Source organism: Xyrauchen texanus, chromosome 10, assembly GCF_025860055.1.
Source record: "Xyrauchen texanus isolate HMW12.3.18 chromosome 10, RBS_HiC_50CHRs, whole genome shotgun sequence".
NCBI lineage: Eukaryota > Metazoa > Chordata > Actinopteri > Cypriniformes > Catostomidae > Xyrauchen > Xyrauchen texanus.
In genome coordinates, this window is record NC_068285.1 from 23,630,198 (window position 1) to 23,649,361 (window position 19,164).

The 19,164-nt window shown below is 40.8% G+C and overlaps 2 protein-coding genes across 3 annotated transcripts; one reads left to right on the forward strand and one right to left on the reverse strand.

The window, feature by feature from the left end:
* Positions 1–11,482: 11,482 nt before the first annotated feature.
* On the reverse strand, positions 11,483–13,603 carry LOC127650976 (CD164 sialomucin-like 2 protein). Its single transcript, XM_052136660.1, has 4 exons — positions 13,522–13,603; positions 12,868–12,975; positions 12,182–12,285; positions 11,483–11,632 (listed from the first exon to the last, which is right to left on the reverse strand). Exons 1-4 carry the CDS (start codon positions 13,601–13,603, stop codon positions 11,483–11,485), a joined length of 444 nt encoding a protein of 147 aa, XP_051992620.1.
* A 3,030-nt stretch (positions 13,604–16,633) lies between these two features.
* Positions 16,634–18,682, forward strand: LOC127650975 (G-protein coupled receptor 12-like). 2 transcript variants are annotated; one of them, XM_052136658.1, is made up of 2 exons: positions 16,634–16,827; positions 17,322–18,682. In XM_052136658.1, exon 2 carries the CDS (start codon positions 17,334–17,336, stop codon positions 18,306–18,308), a length of 975 nt encoding a protein of 324 aa, XP_051992618.1. In that variant the 5' UTR covers positions 16,634–16,827; positions 17,322–17,333; the 3' UTR covers positions 18,309–18,682. The 2 variants fall into 2 exon arrangements, with proteins under 2 accessions (XP_051992618.1, XP_051992619.1); XM_052136659.1 differs by having other exon boundaries at positions 17,325–18,682.
* Positions 18,683–19,164: the final 482 nt, after the last annotated feature.

Here is a 19,164-nt window from a genome sequence, read left to right on the forward strand (position 1 = left end):
TTTAGATGGTCCGGAGGCTGGCCATAAGGCAAGGGCCGGTTTGGGGGACCTGGGAGGAGGCCTCAGGACAGAGGCCGGTTTTGGTGGCCTGGGAGATGGCCGTGGGCCAAGGGCCGGTTCAGGGGACCTGGGAGGTGGCCACAGGACAGAGGCCGGTTTTGATGGCCTAGGAGATGGCCGTGGGGCAAGGGCTGGTTCAGGGGACCTGGGAGGAGGAGTGGGCACTGGGGAGGCGGGCGGAACCGCGTGAAGCGGAGCCAAGGAGGACCTCTGAGGCAGAGCCGAGGGAGGCTCGGGAGGCGAAGCCGAGGGAGGTGATGGCTTAGAAGGCTCAGAAGGCAGAGCTGAGGGAGGCTCAGGAGGTGGAGCTGAAGGAGGCTCAGGAGGCGGAGCCGAGGTATGCGGAGCCGTAGCAGGCCTTAGTAGCAGAGACCAGGAAGGCTCTGGAGTCTCTGGTGGCAGAGCCGTAGGAGGCTCGGGAGGCGGGGCCGTAGGAGGCTCGGGAGGCGGGGCCATCGGAGGCTCGGGAGGCTCGAGAGGCGGAGCCGTAGGAGGCTCGGGTGGCTCGAGAGGCGGAGCCGTAGGAGGCTCGGGTGGCGGAGCCGTAGGAGGCTCGGGTGGCGGAGCCGTAGGAGGCTCGGGGAGAAGAGCCGCAAGAAGCTGAGCCGAAGGAGGCTCGAGAGGCGGAGCCGTGGATGGCTCAGGAGATTCTGGAGGCGGAGCCCTGGAGGACCTAGGAGACGGGGTTGAGGAAGGCGGAGCCGTGGGAGGCTCAGGAGGCTGAGCCGAGGAAGGCTCAAGAGGCAGGGCCGAGAAAGGTGGCGCCGTAGGAGGTTTCAGAGGCGGAGACCTGGAAGGCTCTGGGGGCGGAGCAGAGGGAGGTGGTGCCGTAGGAGGTTTCAGACGCGGAGCCCTAGAAGGCTCTGGGGGTCTCTGAGAGCAGAGCCGTAGGAGGCTCGGGAGACGGAGCCATAGGAGGCTCGGGGGGCGGAGCCCTGGAAGGCTCGAGAGGCGGAGCCCTGGGTGGCTCGAGAGGCCTGGGAGGCGGAGCCCTGGAAGGCTCGAGAGGCTTGAGGGGCGGAGCCCTGGAAGGCTCGAGAGGCTTGAGGGCGGAGCCCTAGGAGGCTAGAGAGATTTGAGAGGCGGAGCCCTGGAAGGCTCGAGAGGCGGAGCTGTAGGAGGCTCGGGGGGCGGAGCCCTGGAAGGCTCGGGGGGCGGAGCCCTGGAAAGCTCAGGGGGCGGAGCCCTGGAAAGCTCGGGAGGCGTTGGCCCTTGGACGGTCATGGCTGCTGGCGCTGGCTCTTGGACGGTCATGGCTGCTGGCGCTGGCTCTTGGACGGTCATGGCGGCTACAGGCGCTGGCTCAGGGACGGTCGCGGCTACAGGCGCTGGCTCAGGGACGGTCACGGCTACAGGCGCTGGCTCAGGGACGGTCGCGGCTACAGGCGCTGGCTCAGGGACGGTCGCGGCTACAGGTTCTGGCTCACTGACCTCTGAGGTGACAGGTTCTGGCTGGTTGACCGTGGTATGCGTTGGTACACTGTTCCTGGTCGGCGTGGATTCAGACTCGCTGGCCGTGGCTGGCAAGGGCTCAGGCTCGCTGACCGTGGCTGGCGTGGGCTCTGGCTTGCAGACCGGGGCAGGCATGTGGTTAATTATGTGTGGTTGGCAGTTCAGGGCTGTCTAAGTGACATGTTTGATTGGTTTTGTTTCTCAGTATGTCTATTTTAGTGATATTTGTCATGTAGATGGTAAATTGTTTTTGCACTGTAAAACATTTTATGCATTGTAAATCACTTATTGCCCTTTAAGTGACTGGAAATGTATATTTGTGCATATCATGATACATGAATTGTGGCATACAACAAGTTAAAACAATTATAAGAGAGGGATTATAATCTTTTATATTCACACTCACTAGGTAGTTACGCTGGTGTAGACAGCCAGTCAGGTGACTGATAATTTTCTTTGCCTTCACCTTCACTGAACACAGCTGACACAGGTTATAGCATGGAGGAGGATCGCTATCCACACTTAGGCACTTAATAACAGCCTGTAGACCTGTAGACAAACAGGCTCACACAAAGTTATGCGCAGTGAATCTGAATAAGTGCATCATCTTTGAAATGTTCTATAACGTGTTTATTGTGCCAAGTTAAAGTTGAAGTGGGACACTAGCGTCACTGAATGGAATCGCAAAAATAAACTTTCTTTTCAAATAGACTTTAGAATACACCCTGCGTCTGCCATTGGTCAATTTAACAAATAGTCCTGCCTCAAACTCACATCATTGGTTTAGCCAATGTTGTTGTGACAGGCTTGATGGGTTGCTTAATCAGATAAATGTTTAAAAGCACCACAGAGGCACAGAGTTTAGACCTTTTGGGAAAATCAACCTATAAATGGTTTACTTTTAGTTGTCTCTGCATATTAAGCTGGAATATAAGAAGGTATTTTAACATTGAAGGGATTACACACATCAACTTTAACCATGCTAATTCACACAGTTTATAGTTAACTTCAACTGGACTGTATTGAGATCATATAGCATGTGGATATACTCACCGATAAGTGGCTTTCTTCCAGTGTAGCTTTCTGGAGAGTCTTTGGTGGACTGAATTAGCAGGAGGGTTTTGAGTCTGAGTAGATGGGGACTGGGGAGGTGAGTTTTGAGAGGAGAGAGTGATGTTTTCTTCTGCAAGGGTCTGTGATTGAGCCTCCACTGTAAATGAAAATGAAAACACCAGTATAATTTTTTATGCAGTAAATTATATGCTCATAAGGAACATGTCTCTATAATCTCTTCAATATTCTTTCAAGAGAACTCTACATTTACACTGTCATGAAAAAATGTACACTACCATGTGCTTCCCAGTCAGTGCTGATTGGTTCCTGAAAGTCTGGCTCAAGGAATCGGTTTGATTCAAGTGTGAAAGCTGGTTTCAATGTCCCTGTTAGCCTTTGCTTTATGATGGGTTCTCTGGTCAACTCATAGGCACTCATAGGCACTGGTAGGCTCAGGACTGTCAGTTAAACTCACATTTCTGAAAATGTCTTGCTTGCTGGTCAGACTTAGGGTTATCTCTGGCAGCATGTGGCTCACACGAAGAGGTGATGTTTGAAGCTGGGCTCTGTATGGAACATTTATTGTGGCTGGGCGTAATGAATGTGATTCAACTCTAACTAAGTGGATAACACCATTTCCATCTTCTTCACTAAAATGCACAGTATCATTCTGGCAAGGAATTCTGATGAGGGTCCTGTTTCTATGTGTGGACTCCTAGTTTCAGATGGCATCATAAATCTTGGACTCTGGTTGCTGTCTTGAATTACAGGCTGATTCTGATTTGAGTGTTGAATTAAGGCTGGAGGCAGGGAACTTTCTAGATTAAGTATTCTATCCGAAACATTAGAATCCACTAGATTCTGGGAAGAAGATCTCTCTTGGGAAATGGATAATGGTGTGACAGGACTTGGGGTTCTTCTTGGGGGTGATGGGGCTGGTGTTGGATTCAACACCAGATTGGTGTTTATACAGGGACTCTATTACACTTGAACACTTTGAACTAAGTGGAGTTGTAGATACACACTGTGTTGGGGTAAAACACTGCCATGTTGGGAGTCTCTGTTTTCACACTCTTGCAGCACTTGTACATTAGTTGTATTACCTTTCACAGAAAAACACAGATAAAATAAAAAAAAACATGAAATAAATTTTAAAATCTTTTACCAAATTTAATATAAATGGAATAAATAAAGTCATATTTAACACATGGTAGTGTACATACCTTCAACTGGGTTGTTATAAATAAGTGACTAGGTGAAATAAGTGAATAAGTGAAGCACATTGGGGTTTTGTTGATTCATTTTAATCCTCAGTTTAGCAAAAGCTAAGATATTGGAGGAAAAATATCATGATGAGGGTTAACGTAAGATATGTTAAGAGCTATTTTTCACAATGTCATTAAACAGCCATATTTCCATACACTGCTTAATTTCATCCAGCATTTTACATAAAGTGACATTATTTATGTTAAAACACAGTTCAATTTAAAAATAACAAAAGCAGAGATGTGAAATTCATTGCAATGCTCTAAATAACTTCACTAAACAGCCCCAAACTGCTGTTTCAAAAGGCGTTAGCAACATAAACAAAATTAGATGTGCTTCTGATGTGACTCTGCCCCTATTTCAATTAACTTTATTTACAAAAGTTTAATATAACTTCAGTGATTTATTTGGCGCTATTACCCACAAGTGTGGAATGAAGGAATGTTGAAGCTAAACAATTAGAAATATAAGACAGACCAGCAGGGTCAAGACATGATATAATTTCCCTGTAGATGACTTCATCCACACACTGAACCTTATAGAAAACACAAGATTAGAGCGGAGAATTATGAAACATTTATAGTAAATTTTTTCTTTTTTTTTCTTTTTCCCTGTACATCACCTGTTCCCTCCTTCTTTTCTACAGTTTTTGCAATATCCATGAGAGGGTGAGCCAAAACAGAAAGATCAGTATAGGATCTCCACCCATGAGCGTGATGAGATTTCTGTTATCAAAATGAACAAAGACTTTTCTTAGAATTCTTAGAGGTTTAATGGATGCAACAACAGAGAGGTAAATAATTTCCCAGCACATATATAAAGCAGTATTTCCCAGACCTGTTCCTGAAGGACCCATCACTGCACATTTTTTTTTGTCTCCCGTATCTGACATATACAGTTAAGTTCATGGAGCATCTACTAATGAGCTAAAACAGATGTGTTAGATAAGGGAGACATAAAAAATGTGCAGCGCTGGAGTATGCCAAGAACAGGGTTGAAACACTGGTTTAGGTAATGTTAACATGCAGATATCTTCTCACTGATTAATGGGACAGTTCACACAAAAATGTAAATTCTCTCATCTTTTACTCTCCCTCATGCCATCCCAGATGTGTAAGACTTTTCTTTTTTACTTCGGCTGAACACAAATATTTTTTTTAGCATAATATCTCAGCTCTGTAGTTCAATACAATGCAAGTGAATGGTGACCAAAACTATAAAGCCCAAAAAAGCACATAAAGGCACCATGGTACTCCAGTGGTTTAATTAATGTCTTTTGAATCTATCTAATCAGTTTTGGGATAGAGCAGATCAAAAGAGAACTTCACATCATAACATCAGGAGTCTCCTTGATGATCATGATTTCAAGCTTGATTACACATCCTAGTGCCATAAAGCGCTCTGCGCATCTGTAAAGTGCTAGCAAGTTTAATCAAGCTTGAAATCGTGATCACCAAGGAGACTGCAATGGCAAGATGCATAGTGAAACAATAAGTAATTAGTACAGTGATTTTTATTTAAACTTTAATGCTAACTATATGTGCTTTTTAGAGATTCAAAATTCTGGCAACCATTCATATGCATTGTATGGATTACAGAGCTGAGATATTCTTCTAAAAATCTTAAATATTCTGCAGAATAAAGAAAGTTATACACATCTGGGATGGCATGAGGGTGAGTAAATGATGAGAAAATGTTCATTTTGGGATGAACTATTTATTAAATTGAAGATCTTTAAAGCAATCTCAAAAACAATAACTTACAATGTAATTATATCTGTGAAGGCTGCCCATGATTTGGTGTCTGATGTCTGCCTTGCTTATTCTCAGAAAGCACACATCACAAAAGTACACTTCAGCTGATTGTGAGTCCACATCTCAGTTACAGAATTAAGACCTGAAATGGTCAGACATATAGGAGATGTTATGTGATGTCTTTATTCCAGTGACTAAATAATGATAGATGTCACAGTCTTACCAATGATGGGCTGTGCTCTGCTTTGATTGCGCAGATATGAACATATGGCATTATAAAGCTGGCTCTTGCAACCTGGAACACAATCAATATATTGACATAAAAAAAAAAATGCCAATTCCCCTGACATACAGGTTTTTTCAAATGAACAAGTAGGACAAAATCACATAATTTTATTGCAGAGGTGAGTGTGCTATGAAGTTGCAAACCTGGTTAGCTGCTGGCAGAAATCATCACTTGGATGCTGAAAGAGAATAAAAAATCTGAAGAAACAACTAGAGGGCGAGCAAGAAAAAATAGCAGGCTAATAGCTGGTGTAAACTTCCAAGCTGAGCTAAATCCATAACTGACTTGAGGCGAGTTAGGGAAACTTTAGTGTCTAAGGACAATAATTGTGCAAACTGTTACATGACTCAAAACTTTAACCAAGTCACACTAATCCCCGTAATATAGGTGTGACAGGGCGGAGGGCGGGGCCGAGTCGTGATTATACACACCCAGTCCCTTATCAGGCTAATTAAGCCTCCAAGGGGGATAAAGGCCGATTGCGGATGGTGGTGCGGGAGAGAGAGATCGTTTACAGGCTTCTTTCTCATACTTGATTAATATAGAAAAGACAAGCTATAAATCCAACTGTGGTAAAGTTAGTGTTACGTTTGACATTAGTGTTAAAGTTAGTGTTACAGCCCTGGCCTACAGTATTGGCAGTGACATACATTTAGCAAAAAATGTCAATATTTACAGTGTTGACCCTTGTTCTTCATATCCTCTGCAATTCACTCTGGCATGTTGGATATCAGCTTCTGGGCCAAATCCAGATGATGGTGATCCATTCTTGCCATATTAGTGCTCTGGGTTGACCACAATTTGTGGGCTTCTGTTTTTCCACTCACCTTTTGAGGATTGACCACAGGTTCTCTATGGGATTAAGATCCGGGGAGTTGCCTGGCCACGGATCCCAAATTTCAATGTAATGATCTCTGAGCCACTTCATTATCACTCGCCTTGTGACATGGTGCTCCATCGTGCTGGAAAATGCACGGATCATCACTGTGGCATTTTCATGTAATCCCAGACTCAATGATGTTGAGATGTAGGGCTCTTCTTCTATTGAACTCTATTTGCAAAAATAATTATATGTATATATATATTGGACAGACTTTTTACAAAAAACAAGAGGTAACATATCTATGAGTTAATGGTCTGGCCCAAGTCAAGAATTTATTAACTGTTTATTCATATAGACTAGCTTCCAGATACGCACTTGGATTGAGTAATTTATTGATTAATAAATCATAATCAAATTATCAAGAATTATATTTTGTAGAGAGTGAGAGTTTTTTGTTTGAGTTGGTTCTTTTTTTTTATTATTGTGCTGATACTTTTAGTCTCATGCTCTTAAAAACAGCAGAATACATGTGTGTGTCTGTCTCTGTGTCTCCTATGCCTAAAAGGTAAATATGCCCCAAAATGTATCCATTCACACAAATGCATTCTTAGCATTTGTTGCTTTTTTTAATTATTATTTCACAGCGCCATTAGTTGCTTCACATTAAATGTTGGCAATGAGTCATGCAAACAGTTAGCTCTGCTGTTTGTGGAAAGTATTGTGCTATCTCCATTTTCTGATTCTGTCCCTTGCAGCTGGTTAAGGCTTGCATTCCAGTAAGTTCTTGATGACATTCAACCTTGAAGCAAAAGATACGTTGTGCTGTATGTACAGATTTTACTGGCTAATGTTGTGTTTGCAGGAATTGTTAGGGCTATGAGAGGCATGACAGGGTCTCCAAGAGGGTCTTCTGCCACCCAGACTGTATTTCAGGGATGTATAGATGAGAGGAAACCTTACAACATATGACCAACCTATGAAACTTGCTTTCGGATTAAGTGCTATGTCGAACATGATCAACGTTAAGTCTCTACCTGCAAGAACACAGTCCAACAAAGTCCATGTTTGGACAGTTTCTAATATTGATGCTTGAAACCTGTCAGGAAGAAATTCGTCAGCAACCTGTTTGCTGTATTGCTTAAACTTACCTTTGGAAGTGTGGAGGGCACATTGTCTTCACACTACTAGCAAATGTTTACCCCTTTTGCTATTGGAAGACATAACATTTCCAAAAACTGTTTAGAGGAATATAATACTTCCTTAAGATCTATCTTAAGAAACAGTTGTCTTATGCTTACCCTAGCAATAGTAAGGACAAGAGAATGTGTAGACTTCAACATCATTTTTATTCACAACACATCAAACTCCATGAGTTCTTTAGCTGCAGGCCAGTCAGTCTGAGCTTGACTTTTCTGGGGATTGAATAAGCAAAGTTCTAGTTACTAAAACGCTTAACTTTTACTCACATAGTTTTCAGACCACCCCAAATGTGCTATTAATCATGAATTTGATTGAATACTTTTTTCTTTGGGTGACAAATCTGTGTTGATTGGTGGAATTGGTGGCCTTTGCATTGCAGTTCCAACAAACACAAGAAAAATGCTGGTTACTCATACATGGCATTCCACCATAGCCAGACTTGGTAAAAACAGACTAGCTTAATGTGAAATATTAAAATTGATAATCAAAGTCATGCACCTCTAAAAGCAGTGATCTCACAGTCATACTGTGAATGCACACTTTTATGCATGTTAGTTTCAGCAGAGGTTATTAAAAGTTAAGCAGATGTTGAAGATCACACTTTAACCACATATCCTGTGTTTGCACCACTTTGCAGAGAAACATATGATGCTTTTCTGTCTGTCTAAATGTCTTGTTGGGCTGTTTCTTCACAATTTCTTGGGACCTAGCACTCATAATATCATATATCATATATATATATTAATAAACATCATTGTAAATCTAAATAGTGAATTAGGTTTATTTGTTCTAGTTCACACTTTTTTAGAATGAATTTGTACGAAGCACTTCTATCATAGAGCAGATGATGTTTTAAATTGCATGTTTGATGAGGTCTTACTGTCAGGTAAGCTTCAGTTGAAGACTTTCAGACAGACAAAAACACCTTGTAATGTTGTAGACTAGCCTATTATATTGCAGAAAGAACTTTATCACAGTATTTATTATCTATTCTATCTAGCCACCCTGTTTCTGTCTAGCTTTTATGGTTAGGGAGTAAGATGAACATAGGGAGAAATATCTACAGTTCACGTTAATGTGCCAAAATGAATTGATGGACAGATCATTTACTTTTTATAGATTACATAATAACCAGGTAACACCTAAAACATGTAATCCAAGAGATTATGTTACAGATTAAAATTTTAGTCATGTAATTGTAATTGGTTACTGGACCTTGCAACAGAAATATCATCCTGCAGCTCTCAAATGATTGCCAGCTAAAACTAAGCAGGGTTGTGCCTGGCCAGTACCTGGATGGGATACCTCCTGGAGAAAACTACCTTTTTCAAGAAAATTTACCTTGAGAAAATTATATCTAAGGGATTTAAAGTGACTTTAAAATGTATTATAATGGAAATCTAAACAAAGGTTAAATTAACTATTTACATGTGTAAAATGACATTACAAAATAAACAAATTGAAGAATGGAACACTGACATTTCCCCCCACTTTCTGCTTTCCAACTCCCCTCACTCCCACATAATAATCATATTGATTATTTATATGTACTTACATTTTTATCTGAAAAAAGTAGGTCTCCTGAACAAAGCAGACTTTAGGCTTATTGCCTTATTGTGCGTTATTGTACTGACAAAACCTTATTATCTAATCCCGATGCTCTTCTCCAATCCGCAAAATGAAAAATGTATTGGGAGTTAACGCCACCATCTTAAAATCCTGCACCTCTGACACAATAGTTAACATTTTAATGCGTCTTCCTCAAGAGGGCGCTTAAATAGAACCCTCAAAACAGGAAACATTTTGTACACGAAAAGTATGCTTGTTTAAATTGACTAATATCAAGAATTGGACATAAAATACCAATGGAAGTCCACCCGCATAATCTACAGAAAATGTATCTGTAGATTTAATCATTCAAACAACTGTGATTGGTGCATCCTCAACAGCGCTGAGAAATGTAACAGGTGCTACGTGACAACATCATTTAAAGCCGTTTCAGAAGAGGTAGGGCAATAATTTACGCATTCATAAATATATTAAATTAAATTATAGTAATAAATACATGTAATTGTTGTTAAAATGAAAATAAAAACAGTATAAATTTAAAGTATTTTCTGTGTGGTAAAATTGCCCAAATGTTGGTCTGAAAGTTGATTGGGACAGCGAGGTAAAGTTAGCTTTAAGTTCGGTATTTCTTTCGGCATGGTGTAAAGGGTGTTTAACTATACTATATGGCCATAACAAATTGGACTCAGAGAAGTCAACACTTGGCTGCAAAATTATGCCTGAATATGCTCCGGTGCGCTTCGATTGCCTGCGAACGTAAGGGACCGTCTGAAAACTCCACCCACTACGCTAAAACATAGGAGGTGTCCACTCATTCATTCATGCAAGTTATACATGAAGAAAAAAAACAACAACAGAAAAATACATTTTCACATTCATAATGTTGTAGTAACTTCCCAGAGGAAAGACGGACTAACTACAGGTGAGTTGTATAAAGTATTTGCTTTCAGCAGATCACGGTCTTTTGTTGTTACCGGAAGTAAGTTTACTCTGCGAGGGGCACCTCCGAAAGCGAGAAACGCGGAGTGTCAAAAAGGCCTATTACGAATAAAAAGACACCGCACCCCTTAAGTTGGAGTATGCTCTCAAATGACTGACATGAATTGGTAAAATTAGGCATGTATGAGAATGTTGAAGGAAAAAGTCACATGAGTCTGAAACAAAACGAGGGTGAGTAAATGATGACTTATTTCATTTTGGGGTTCAACTATTCCTATAAAAATGTCATTCTACTGACACCTACAGACGTAATGGTGCATTTGTCCCAGAAGGAAGTGTGTCACAGAGATTCTTATCCCTTTATTGCTTCATAAACAAAAATAAACAACAAACTCAATGCTAAATGAATGCAGGTGACTACCAAGAAAACGTAACATACAGTTTAATAAAACTTAATTAAAAGGGCATGCACCTATTCAAAATATTAAAAAGAATATTAAACAGTTGGTCTTATCAAACTAATAAACAAAAGCTGAAACAAACCAAAAATTCTAAAACTGAGATAAATCATCTAAAAGGAAACACAACGCAAAAGAAAATAAGAAACATACATTTAAATGTGGACATATGTAATATGAAATGCCTATATCATTCTCTTGTCACATTTTTTTCTCATGTACACACACACACACACACACACACAATAGTGTCATTCAAGAACCGGAGGGGATGAATTTCAATGATGCTTTACCAACACATTTAAAAGCTAATGCAATTTTAGGGCCAGCGAAAAAATTAAAAGTGTCTTTAGCTCATCAATGCTGCATCCATCCTTCTGAATATCCATTTCTCTTTCTTTTGTTCTGTGTTTTTCTGTCTCATTCACGACCCCTGTTCTCACTGAGGTTGGTCACTGAGAGAGAAAAGATAAAATAGTTCTTAGAATGTGTCCATGTTGTCAGAAATGGACACACTCCCCCATACAGTTGATCCCTCTGAATGTACAGGACTAGTTCCAGTGCACTGCATTAAATATTGAAAATTTCGGACCAGCTTGATAAATGCACTCTTAAGTAATACTCACATAGTTTCATAGGAGCTGTCTTTGGTTTTGAGGAAGCGCATGGCAAAAAATCCCCCAGCTTGCAATACTAGCACTAAGATGATTCCCCCAATGAAACTGGACAGGTCAAATGATGCTTGAGAGAACTCAGGGGTTGTGTTATCTGTGTGTGTGTGTGTGTGTAATGAAAGAGAATGAAAAAGAGATGTAAGGAAAAATAATAAGGTTCTGAGTTCCCACACATTTTGACCAATGAATTTGCATGCCTTTTCCACAACCTTTCCAGTTGTTCATGATTACGGGATAAAAGGGCTGCACAATTATTTTAATCGAGATTACAATTACAGCTCTGACAATTAAAGAATCGTTAAAAGTGTTTAAGTGTTCTATTTCATTTTCAATTATGTGTGATTTTGCAGTGGCTAAACATTTTAAACAATCACAGATTTGTCCCTTGCTCACTTCTGTGTACATTTAATTTAACAGTTTATTTATAACCGCTTTTAAAATAGTGTAATTTCCATGACTTTTCCTGGCCTGGAAAAGACCATTTTAAAATGCACTAATATATTCAGTTTTAAATCTAAATCTGTATAGACGAACTGAAACAGTGAAAATAAAACCCTCACCTTTGCAATAAACAAACAAATTCCATATAAACGACCACACTCTAAATATGGAAATACACATTTGCTAGAGAGATAGTGTTGTCTAATTATGTTTTTATCAGTATTTTGCTCACTTTGGCACATCCCAGTCTCATTGAAGGCAGAACAGTCCCCAAAGTCTTCAGTGTCAGACATGCATCCTGTGTCATTCCCTGGAATTCAAACAGAGACTAAAATTCAGTCACAGGCAGGTGCATGTGTAATCCTGTGTGTGTGCATACAGTACATGCATGAATGTGTGTAAAACTGGGTGGGGGGGCACAGATTCTGTGCATACAAGCCTAGTTTTGTCTTAAATGAATGAGTTTTGAGAGAGAGAGAGAGAGAGAGAGAGAGAGAGAGAGAGACTGTTGCGGAGTTGGTTGCCTTGGCAACAGAGTATGAACAGACTAAAAGATGTAACTTCTTGCTGAACATCTCTCTCTCTCTCTCTCTCTCTCTCTCTCTCTCTCTCTCTCTCTCTCTCTCTCTCTCTCTCTCACACATATATTTCCAGGAGGGTAGATAATCATGTTGAATTATTTACTAAGACTGATGTCTGTGTAGACGGCAGCCGTAACTATGCGTGGGCCTATGTTTGAATAATTCACTAGGTTGTGCCTGAGATCGCTCTCCATGGTCAGGATCACATGTCCATCAGTGGGATCCTCTGTGTGTGTGTGTGTGTGAATAAACAACAGCGACATTGCACAGGAGAATGAATTTAATCTCATATGATACATGTGTTCTTTTACCATTATTACAACTTTGCCAGACACATCGTGTGAGATTGAGGTTTGGGTCTCCACTGATGCAGCTATCACATGAAGCAAACTGAGAACAGTCTCCACTGGGTGAATCGTCTGTCAATACACCAAATACATACAAGAAGCGAAGCCTATATTTTTAGCACCTCACATAACTCACACAACATAACTCACAAAACAACACTTTTGAATCACACTGAAATAAAAAACGAGGACAAATGTTATCAATTACACAATTAATTGACAGAAGCATCTGTTAATATATTTAAGTGTCAGTAAGCAGCACAAAGCATCAAAGGCAAAAGAATCAAACAGACTTTACAAATTGGACTTTGGATCAAACAAAGGACTTGTTCCTATAGCTTAAACGCTATTTTCTTTGGTTTCTTCATTTTGGCAGTGACTCTAAAATTGTATTCCACAGATAAGATTTTATACTGAGATTAGGTTTAAAGAGCTACAATTTTAAGCACAGAAAAGTTTATAGCTGATATAATCAGATGCCATGGTTGAAAGACTTTTGCAGGGGTTGAAAGAAAGCTCAATGGAAATAAAGAGAAAAGAGCTAAATGCAAACCAAACATAATAATTTTAAGGTCATGATTCTTCAGCACACATACACAAACTTATTTTTGTATTGACACTTACCTGAGGCTTGTGAATTGGTTATCATAACATGCATTAGCAGCACAATCCCACAAAGCGCAGCCCGTACACACCTCATCTTAAAAACAATTTGACAATAACTCCACCTACAAACAAACATACTGTGAGCACAAGATCGAATTGTGAATTTAGAATTTTCAATGTCTTATCTATCTCTATCAATAAAGTGACTTTCTAACTTCAACTATAATGAATTGTGCTCTGTTGTATACAGATTTCAAACAGTCTAGCAGAAGACCTGTTCTTAGAAGCACTGACCCCTATAAAGCAACTAACAGCTGACACAAGAACCAGATGCCAACAGGTTGAATGTCACATTAAATGTGAAATACAAGTACCTGATGACATTGCATACCTGAACTTAAAATTTGGCACACAAATCAATAACTTAAGAATATAAAGAGGAATATATAGGAATATAGACTTTGCCTTACCTCAGAAAAGCCTAAAACTAAAAATGTAAAGAGCAGGAATCATAAACGCACACACGTGCCTGTCAAGCTAACATCAAGTCCTAAATGTCTAAGCTGTGTCCTCCAGACAGAAGGGCATTGTGAACTGTGAGGTGTATGTGGTTTTGTGTGTGTGTGTGTGTGTGTGTGTGTGTGTGTGTGTGTGTGTGTGTGTGTGTGTGTGTGTGTGTGTGTGTGTGTGTGTGTGCGTGTGGGCTGGTTTGCGTGGTTTACGGGGATAATTTTAGGGTACAAACTGGTAATTACAATTATGCTATAAATGTGGTTTCAGAGAACATTTGTACTGTCTCCATAATTTAAATAGCTTAAAAACATACTAAACTATGTTTTTTGAAAATATAAAAATGCTGAAAGTTTTTTGTGAGGGTTAGGTTTAGGGGTAGGGGATAGGATCTATCATTCATACAGTATAAAAATCATTATGTCTATGGAGAGTCCTCATTAGGATAGCCACATCAGCATGTCTGTGTATGTGTGTGGGGGGGTTGATGTCATGCACTCTGATTCAGTGAGACTGGAAGGTGTGTAACATGAGACAGGTCACCTGGCAACCAAATGGAAAATTACCATGTCTTGATATTCACACTACTGAAGATGTTCTGTCTTTTAACATCTAGACAGCAGAAATGTGTTACACATCATTCCACACCACATACTTTTGGAAAGTTGACACTGTGATGCTGTGTGACATGCTTTACTTCATGAAAATATTTTGAACAGCAATTTGCTATTTCTTTTGTAATTATTATGCATACAGCTTTTATGATCTCATATTAATAAAGAAACTACATTTCACTTATACATAAGTACACATACATTTGAACTTAAAATCTGGATGTCACAGTATAAACATCGATCATACCTTTGCTGTATGGCTGCATGAACTTGTTAATGTCTTGTCCATTTTTGTTTTAACTTATTTCTGATTGTTTCTCTCTCCTGATGGCCCAGCACAGGTTTTGGATTAAATCTCTGTTTAATGTGCTGGGCATGATTATGTAAGAAGTTCCCATTTCTCGATCCCTCCAAACCTTTGCATCATTACAGTCCCACAATATTATGAAATATTAAAAATAAAATTTGATTTACTAATAACTAGATAACAAGAAGAGGTGATGTAATGAATGTGTCTATGTGTAGGTGCAAGAGTGAATTCTTATGTAGGAGGAATGGTAGTCACACAACCATTATTCCCACACAATTTCAGTTTCAGAAATCAGGTCAGCACTTGTTCATGCAATTACATTTAGGCTACCTGCTATTCGATCAAAACCCACTTACAATCCCCCTAACCCACACTATCATGCCTTTAACTGTTTTTTAACGTCGTACAACATGCACAGATCAATAGTGCCAAACAACATGAACAGAGAGTGCAAGGAGGACAAGGTGCAGAGAGAAAAAGCCGCGCATGCGCTCTGTAGAGCTGATGATATTGGGTAACTAAGGAGAAATTCCGCAGTATCCCACCTCCCCCCTAGTGTCTGTAGGCTACTCTTAATTCTGCAAGTAATTTTCGACAGATTCTCTCACTGCGCCAAAGTCTCCCGAACCTAAGGTATCATAAATGAGACTCTATATTTGATAGGGGGAGGCACGTGAAATGATTCAGATCAAGTATTCTTTTATTTATATAAAGCTTTTACAAAGAGACCTCTGCAAAACAGTTGTTATAAGCTTTATGAGTCGACACTGCACAAACACTTAAAAATACTCGCCCTGGCCATAGGACCTTCCTGGTGACCACCGGAAACGCATATCCTTTTATAGAGAGCCGGAGAGTTCCCCTCTGTTATGTAGACCTCACGCCCACCTGCTTCATTAAAATGCAGGGCCACGCCAGCGCTGCGACGCCCACGCGCTTCATCTGCCGGGAAACGCGCGACAATCTCCATCATATGCAGTGAAATTATGTCATCTTTATCACCCCTGGCAGTCTCCAATCCTTCTAATAATTATATAGTATATCATCAACAAGTGACAAATTAGACCGACCTGCGTGCACGCATTATTTATTTATTTATTAATATGTTTTTGCGTGGGAATGGCACATTAGGTGTGTGTCACCTAAACAAGGTAACAGATGTGATTTTATGTTAGAGGTGAAAGTAATGATGACACAGTAAGTGCGGCAGAACTGACGTCACAGTCAACGACGGGAGTGTCGTTCACGCGGGTTTTCAGAACCATGGACAGTGACTCACTCCCGCGTTCCCTATCAATCACACTCACTCAAGCGCGCGCATGGGCACGCGCATACTGAAAGCAGGCCTGCTTTTGTATCATCATGATTATGGTTAATGAGCTATATCATTAATAGCTGTGATTTCCAAACTTCATCATGTTTATCAAGGCCTATAGTCTCTTTTGATCCATTTTACAAGGCCAGTGGATTACACTTTGTCCTCTCTCCCGCCGTCGCAGTGGGCGGGGTGAAAGAATGCGGTATTTTTATGAATGAAATTACGACAGAGGACTGTGTTCCTGTGAGTCTCCTGATTGGTGACCAAGGCAGAATCGCCTCTGATCATCGTAACTGACGTCAGAAGGGAATCAGTGAGGGTATAGCTCGCAGCCCACCACAGCTGAGTGTTATTCAGAAGCGCTCGCGAGGACGACAGATAGAATACCGAAGGAATCTCGCTTTGCAAGAAGAGCACGCATATCATTTTCAGAAGAACTGGACTTGCACGCACCTCCGTTATACGTTAGCTCGAGCTCAGATTTCAGCGCGCACTCCAAGGGAACTTAAGTTGGATGGTACACTGTACCGTGAAGAATTTTACCTTTGCAACTCACTAGAGCTTCCGTAAGTTTGCTTTTTCTCCTTCTATGCATATCCCATCAAATTGTATATTTAGAAATTATTTTTCCGATTGTGTGTCGCAGGCTCGAGCACTTACGTAAAGCGCGTGAAAAGCGTGCAGCTAGTTGAGATGACGAAGAAAGAGTTAAAGTCCTATAATTAGCTAGAACCCGTTATTAACACATTGTTTGTTAATAAAGAAAAATAGCTAGATATTTACGCATTTTAAGGTGTAGGAACGAGTTATTGCAAGGATTTATATTGCATATTTGGAATATATGCATGCAAGGTGACTGGCAACTGAATTTGCAGCATCTCCACCTTAAGTACTTGTGATGGTCAGGTTGAAAAATATGTTGAACTGCCAATGAAAGTTACTTCATTTTATTGTCAGGTCAGCCCATAGTGTGGAGTGCATGAGCTCTAATAGTGAACAAAATATGTGATTGTCACATTGCTGTGGATTGCATGACTAAAACATTTTTTTCTTTCCATAGTAGTTTCTTTCCATGAACAACTCTGAGCTGGGCTTAGAAGTCATCTTGGCGATGGACCAACTGCTGGAGCTCTCGCCTTCCCATGTGACCCCTAAAGCCCTTGATGCCACAGCGATGACTCCATGGGATGTAGCCCTATGTGTATCAGGTGCCCTGATTTGCTGTGAAAATGCAATCATAGTGGCCACCATCTTCTCATCATCATCTCTACGGGCACCCATGTTCTTGCTAATTGGAAGCTTGGCCTGGGCAGACTTCCTAGCAGGAGTAGGGCTCCTATTGCACTTCTTGTCTCGCTGTTGTGTGTACTCAGAAGCTCTGGAGTTGGGGAGTGTGGGTCTGTTGGTGAGCGCGCTCAGTGCGTCTGTGTTCTCTCTGTTGGGTATTACATTGGACCGCTTTCTCTCTCTGCATCGTGCACTGACTTACGGTTCCCGCCGTACACACACCCAAACACGCTGTGCACTGGCTGTTGGCTGGACTCTTGCTGGACTTCAAGGTGCTCTACCTGCCCTGGGCTGGAACTGCTTGAATGATGGAGAATCTTGCAGTGTACTTCGACCTCTGACCCGGGTGCACCTGGCGACCCTGTGTGGTGGCTTTCTGCTGACCCTGGCTCTGATGCTGCAACTGAATGTCCATATCTGCCAAGTTGTACTCCGTCACTCACACCAAATCTCCCTCCAGAGACACACACTCCCATCTGCACGCACACACACGCATCGTCGTGTACACACTCTTGCCCTCATCCTTGCTACATTTGCCAGCTGCTGGATACCCTTTGCCTTGTATGGGCTCCTGGGTGATGGATCGTCCCCAGCTCTGTATACATATGCCACCCTGGTTCCAGTCACAGGGAACTCTCTGCTTAACCCTCTGATCTATGCCTACAGAAACACACACATACAGAGAGTGCTGCGACAGGCCTGCTGCTGCTGTCTTCCAAACACACCCAACAAACACACACACACCCCCAGTGATGTCTAAACATAGTCTTCTTTAAGCTCATTCAAGAGCATATGGTGCCATACAAGATAGTATTATGGTCATATCATATGGGAATATATCACTGTGCCAGTTGCCATATCATGGGTCTGACTGGTGTTAAGAAAGCCACTGTCAGCTTATAGATCTATAATCAATCTCTTCTGCAACATTATATTGTATGTATTTCTAAAAAGGATTTATGGAACTGTCTATCTCTTTTTTACACTAGATTGAGAACAGAGAAACCTTTTTCATATTGCAAATCCTTTTAGCTACTTGCCAACTAATGGGGGTAAAGCAGAGCAGAAACCCCTTTGTCCGATGTACTTATCTGAGATTTGTGCCTCATAAGTATACGTCCTCTGAAATTCAGAGTTTACCGATGGAATTAAAATCTTTTGCACTTTACAATGACTTGACTTTTGAGATGAAATGTGTCTGAATTTTCTTTGTACTAGAATCCTATTCACATATTTAAAGATTAAATTATTTGCTGTCTGTTATTCTGACAGAACGTTGTTTTTATACTTTACAAATGTCTTGTTTGCACATATAATGTGTTAATGTTGCACAAAATGTATGAGTGAATGTTTTCTTGTTGAAATGAGTTTTATGGAAAATGTTTGTAATTAATAAATTTTACTTTTGTACATATCCTGTTGTTGTTGTTTTTCAGCATACATTTTCAATATAACAAAAGTGAGAAAATTTTGTTTGAACTAAAAGGGATAGCTCACCCCAAAATGAATCATTCTCTCACTCTCATGCCATTCTAGATGTGTATGACTTTCTTTCTTCCGCAGAACACAAATGAAGTTATTTGAATGGAGATATGCTGTCTAGTTGCCCATACAAT